We start from the raw sequence: 5,932 nt of genomic DNA, 5'->3' as shown, positions 1-5,932 counted from the left end.
ATAAATAAGTATGTCGTCAATGAACACAATTACTGACTTGTCCAACATATGTTGGCACACTCGGTTCATAAGGTCCATAAATGTCGCAGGTGCATTCGTAAGACCAAAAGGCATCACTATGAACTCAAAATGCCCATATCGCGTCCGAAACGCCGTCTTTTCGATATCTTCCTCACGAATCTGCATTTGATGATAACCGGATCGCAAGTCAATCTTGGAGAAATAACACGCACCTTGAAGTTGATCAAACAAATCTCAATCCTAGGCAACGGATAACGATTATTGATCGCCACCTTATTAAGCTCATAGTAATCAATGCACATACGCATACTACCATCTTTCTTCTTCACAAACAAGACCGGATCACCCCATGGTGAGCTACTCGGTGGAATAAAATCCCTTACAACTCTTGGGTTTGGTTCAACAATTCGAGCATCTCGTTTGGTGCCAAACGATAGGGAGTTTTGGCAATGGGATTCGCCCCCGGAACCAAGTCGATGCGAAACTCCACTTGTCTTACCGGAGGAACACCCGGTAATTCATCGGCAAAAACATCCACAAATTCATTAACAATGGGAATAGAATTAATGGAAGGTGGCTCATCATGAGTATCAACCACATGAGCTAGATAAGACATACCTCCACTAAACACGAGTCGACGCGCCCGAGCATAAGTACAAATAGGCACGGGACGTCTTCGAGCTTCACCATACACAATTATCTCTCCCCCACTTGGGGTTCTTACCCTTACAAAATTCTCCTGACAATCAAGATTAGCTCTATTACGATCGAGCCAATCCATACCCACTACGATATCAAATTCACCCAAAGTAATAGGAACCAAGTCGATATCAAACCTCTCGGCCCCGAAATCAAAAACACAATTTTTATATACCCATTAGCCGCCGAGAACCTACCATCCGTGATCTCAACTTGTAAAGGAAAGTCTCGATCACATAATGGACAATCTAAAGTAGCCGCATATTTTAAGAAAACATACGACATATCGGCACCACTATCAAACAGAACCTTAGCGAGTTTAGAGTTAACCTAGAAAGTACCTGAAACCACCTCGTTGGAATTCCTAGCAGCATCGGTAGTCATCATGAAATTTCGACCTCTCGCAGGCCCCGCTGCCTTTTCTAAACGCTTGGTGTTATCCTTGCTCTTTTCCCCCAAACCCAAATCAGGACACTCAGATTTTCGATGACCCTCTTTTCTACAATTAAAGCAAGTGATCTTACTAGTAGGAGGGTTAGTACAATCACTAGAATAGTGCCCCTTTTGGCCACAATTGAAACAAGTAGGAGTGTAACCTCCCGGTCCCCCTTTCTTCACACTTCCAACACTTTCGGCCCCACTTTTTGCCCTTTTTGCCGAAGCATTACTAGCCTCAAACTTCCTCTTATTAAAAGAAGCATCACCTACTTTCGGAACGTCGGACTCAAAGTCGTTGGCCACATTAAATAACTCGGAGAAGGACTTAACGTGACCAAGACTAATCTTCTTACGCATATCGTCATTCAAGGTCTTATGGAAGTCCTCCATCAACATACGGTCATTCCCGATATACTTGGGGCAAAACCGAACCTTAGCAAGAAAAGTAGCCTTTAGAGTGTTTAGGTCCATCGACCCTTGCCTCAAATTTCGCAACTCATTCCGAATTCGGGTAAGATCGGCTTGAGTGCGATACTCTAAGAAGAACTCGGTCTTGAAATCATCCCAAGACAAACTCATAAAAGGCCCTTCCCCCAACACTAAAATTTTATCATCCAACCAAGTCTTCGCCGTACCCCTTAATAGGCTCGTAGCAAGCCTTGTCTTTTTCTCAGGTGGGCATTCGCTCACCCGAAAACACCCTTCAACGTCGGATATCCACCTAGTGCTTATGAGAGGATCGGGATTTTCTTCGAAGATCGGAGGCTTAGTTAGCTTAAAGTCTTTGTAACTAAACCCCCTCCCATTAGTGTTGTCGGGAATACCATGATTAAGAAACCCCTCATCAGCGCCACCCTCGACTTGAGGCGTCGGAAACCTCTTCTCGAACTCTTCTTTCACCACCTCACACACCCGTTCACTTATGAGATCGGTGATTTGTTCATCCACCATTTGTTGAAATATCTCTCTCACCTTCCCGGTGAACACCGCCGAATAACTCTCAAGTGTGGCCTCAATCTTGGTCGTAAGATCATCATCGTTGTTATCGCCCCCGCGACTTGGAACCTCAAGATCCACTCCACTTCGTGTCCTCATACTATAATTTTAAACTAGATTAGAACACAATAAAAGTCATGTCAAAACACTTAACAATCCCATCTTGCTTGACGCTCGTTGTATTTCATTCATTTGACACGACGTGCAACCGTACTAATGGTGGCCAATCATTAATACACTTGCACATCCTATCAAACTCCTTGATACAACGACCATCCCACTCGATGTTAACCGAAGGCACATACACAATTAACCAAAAGCAATAAAGTGCCTACAACAATCCCGTGGTCCCGTAACCTGACAAGTCATGCATAAAACGTCCATTCAACCTGATTCTAGGCTCCCGTCCAAAGGCAACCTAGATCCCTTAGGTCATGCTTTGATACCACTTCAAACGATCCCCAAACCGAATTAACAGTTAACATGTAAAGGTTTGACTCTCTTTTTTTTTTTTTTTTTTTAACATCGAATTTAACCACCACATTCATAAGTTTGCATACATTACTTGCTCAATTTCAAAAGCGAGTTTAACAATACAACAAATTAAGTGTTTACATCATCAGGTACACAAGATCCATAAGTTTAACCAAAATGACCCATTAACGAGCATAACCGTCGGAACCAATACCAAAAGCGCCTTCTTTATCCGCCACAACCAAGCTAAGCCAAACTCTTACCCTTGTTCTTCGATGCGCCACTATCTAAAAAAAAGTAAACAACGAAAGAGTAAGCTACAACACTTATTGAGTGCAATACTTATATGCATACATACATAAATCCATTACTTGTACCATTTACACAAATATCCGCATACAAGCTAGCATCACAAATAACATGAATCCAAAATAACGCGTTACACTACAACATATCAATATGGTTAACCATGCAAAATAGTGCTACGAATGAAATAACACTACCAAACAAGTTCACATGGCCGCGAAGGTACCTTCCGGATGGCACCGCCAAGTACACAAGAATGTGGTCGCCGAAGAGTGTATTCGTTGAGTGACACTCACCACATCCTCAAACAATGTGTGTCCGCCGAAGAGTGAATAAGCCACAATTACAATCACAAACGTCATCGCGAAGAGTGAGACCTTATGGGTACACTCACTACATTGCATGGAATGGCCACGAAGAGTGAACCTTACAATCGGTATCACTCACTATACACAATACAAGCGACAATCTATATATACACGCATATAAATACTCCACTCACCTTGAACAATTAGATGAGTCAAAACCAAGCTAGGACTTCAAGATTACTCCAAAAGCAAGTTACCTAGCATAAATCACACAACATCAAGCTATGAACACTAGTAGCTTGACCCAAAACCCACAAGTGCAACTTTGATCCAAATTATACTCAAAACACCAACTAGGTCAAAAGAGACCTAATACCCCCAAATCACTAAAAACTAGTGATTTGGCTCCAAACTCAACCCAATACATCTTATGGTCAAGGGTTAAAAGCACACCATGACCCATTTCAATCAAAGGCCCATTTTGACCCAACTCGGGTTTACACCCAAAATCAAACTACCAAGAACACCCATTTGGGCTCCATTTACTAACAACAATAACAATACTTGTGATTATGCCCAAAATGCAAGCTTACACATGGCTAAACATTTCACCAACCCAAAACCCACCTTCAAGGGTCAACCATCACCCATACTAGCTCTAGACACCCATTTGTGAGCTAGATGAGTTAAATCGAGAACATGCAAATCTCAAACCCTAACTTCAAATTGAATGAAAATCGACGTTATGACTTGCCACTAGTATCAAAAGATAGCTAGGAACGAGATGAACAAGGTTAATACTTGCACTTTGATGAGATTCACCCTCCTTCTTCTCCAAACCAAGCTTTCTCTCACTAAGGAAGCTTTCTCACTCTAGGATAGTTGAGAGTGTTTGATGGATGTGAAAAGTGTGATGACCCGGGAATTTCTGACCAAATTTAAACTTAATCTTATATGATTCTGACACGATAAGCAAAGTCCGTACTATTGAGTCTCAGAAAGTTTTGAACGGTTTCGATGGATTCATTTGACCTTTGACGATTCTCAACGATTCACGAACAATTGTATGTATGTAAATATGTGTGTGTGTGTGTGTGTGTATATATATATATATATATATATATATATATATATATATATATATATATATATATAAATATAATTGGATATATAATATCTTGAATTAATAAAATACTCTCCAATCAATTGAAATTATAAACGGAAAATAATATACAGAATATTTAAGTTGCTATTAAAATAAAAATATATATATATATATATGTATATGTATACGATTTTCTATACATACTTAATAATATATGTATATATAATAGTTGAAATAATAATATACGATTTAACTGCTTAAACTAAATAAGTAAAATAAATACAAGTTAACCCTTTGAATTAAAAATGAAAAGTAATATACAAATTAATTAAACTGTTATGAATCTATATAAATATATATATGTGACTTCTGTAATATTATATTCTGCATATATTAATATATATATATATATATATATATATATATATATATATATATATATATATATATATATATACACACACATTATATATATACTACATAGATAATAATAGGAATATTAATATATTAAATTTAATTACAAATTAAAATATAGTTGTTATAATAACATTGTTATTTCTTTTAAAACTAATAACAATACTAGTGTCATTAATATTATTATTTTAAAAAATTATAATGTATAAATATGAAATTTGATATTATTATTACTAATATCAATACTAATATAATTAGTAATATTATCATATCATTTATAATTTTAGTATTATCAATTTCACTAAAAAAAACTTATTATTGTGATTTATTATTATTACTACTCTTATTATTATTATTATTATTATTATTATTATTATTATTATTATTATTATTATTATTATTATTATTATTATTATTCTTATTATTATTATTATTATTATTATTATTATTATTATTATTATTATCAGTAATTATATTATTATTAATATAAATATAATTATTAATCTTATTTACGTAATTTATATAAGATCATAATATTGATTTAATAATCTGAGTCTATTTCCAGTCGCAATCAAACCATATTGAGAATTGATTTCCTGTCTCTGATTGTCATACTAGTCAAAAATCGAATCACAATACAACCAAATTCTGGTGTGTGTCACCATCTGACTTCTATTTTTTATTTATTTATTCTGCTTTCTCATTTCTTCCTTGATTAAACCTGTCGAACCAATCACAACTATCAAACAAAAAGCTAATCGAATCTCATAGCTGTATTAGGTTCACTTTCATTCTATTTAATTGTTTACTCACTGCAATTCGAGAGATTCAAACAGAAAATATGAATAAACACCCATATATACTATGTACGTGAACTTTTTGGGTGAAGATCGATTTCAAAATTAATTTGAAAATCTAATAATGCAGTTTAGCTCTAAATCATCTATTTAAACTTTCTGGAAAGATTTAAATCCCAATTTGTTGTATCAAGAAAGAATTTTGGAGTCAAAGTTTCGTATAAAAAAGTCAACCTTTGTTCATCAATTAAATTCGAAATTTGTGTTATGTTTTAAGTTTAATTGACACTCCAGAAAGTTTCAAGTATCGATTTACAATCTTTTTTATGTAGGAATAGAGGTCTCAAAACATTACAATTTCACAATCAAGTATT

At 35.6% G+C, this 5,932-nt stretch overlaps 1 protein-coding gene across 1 annotated transcript; it reads right to left on the bottom strand.

The window, feature by feature from the left end:
- Positions 1 to 400: 400 nt before the first annotated feature.
- LOC139874666 (uncharacterized) lies at positions 401 to 2,253 on the bottom strand. Its single transcript, XM_071862073.1, has 3 exons — positions 1,062 to 2,253; positions 896 to 968; positions 401 to 779 (listed from the first exon to the last, which is right to left on the bottom strand). The coding sequence occupies exons 1-3, from the start codon at positions 2,251 to 2,253 to the stop codon at positions 401 to 403; spliced, it is 1,644 nt and encodes a 547-aa protein (XP_071718174.1).
- Between the last annotated feature and the right edge of the window lie 3,679 nt (positions 2,254 to 5,932).

The sequence above is a fragment of the Rutidosis leptorrhynchoides genome, chromosome 11, assembly GCF_046630445.1.
Source record: "Rutidosis leptorrhynchoides isolate AG116_Rl617_1_P2 chromosome 11, CSIRO_AGI_Rlap_v1, whole genome shotgun sequence".
Lineage (NCBI taxonomy): Eukaryota > Viridiplantae > Streptophyta > Magnoliopsida > Asterales > Asteraceae > Rutidosis > Rutidosis leptorrhynchoides.
Note: the sequence above shows the minus strand (reverse complement) of the source record. Positions and strands in the feature narration are given on the sequence as shown.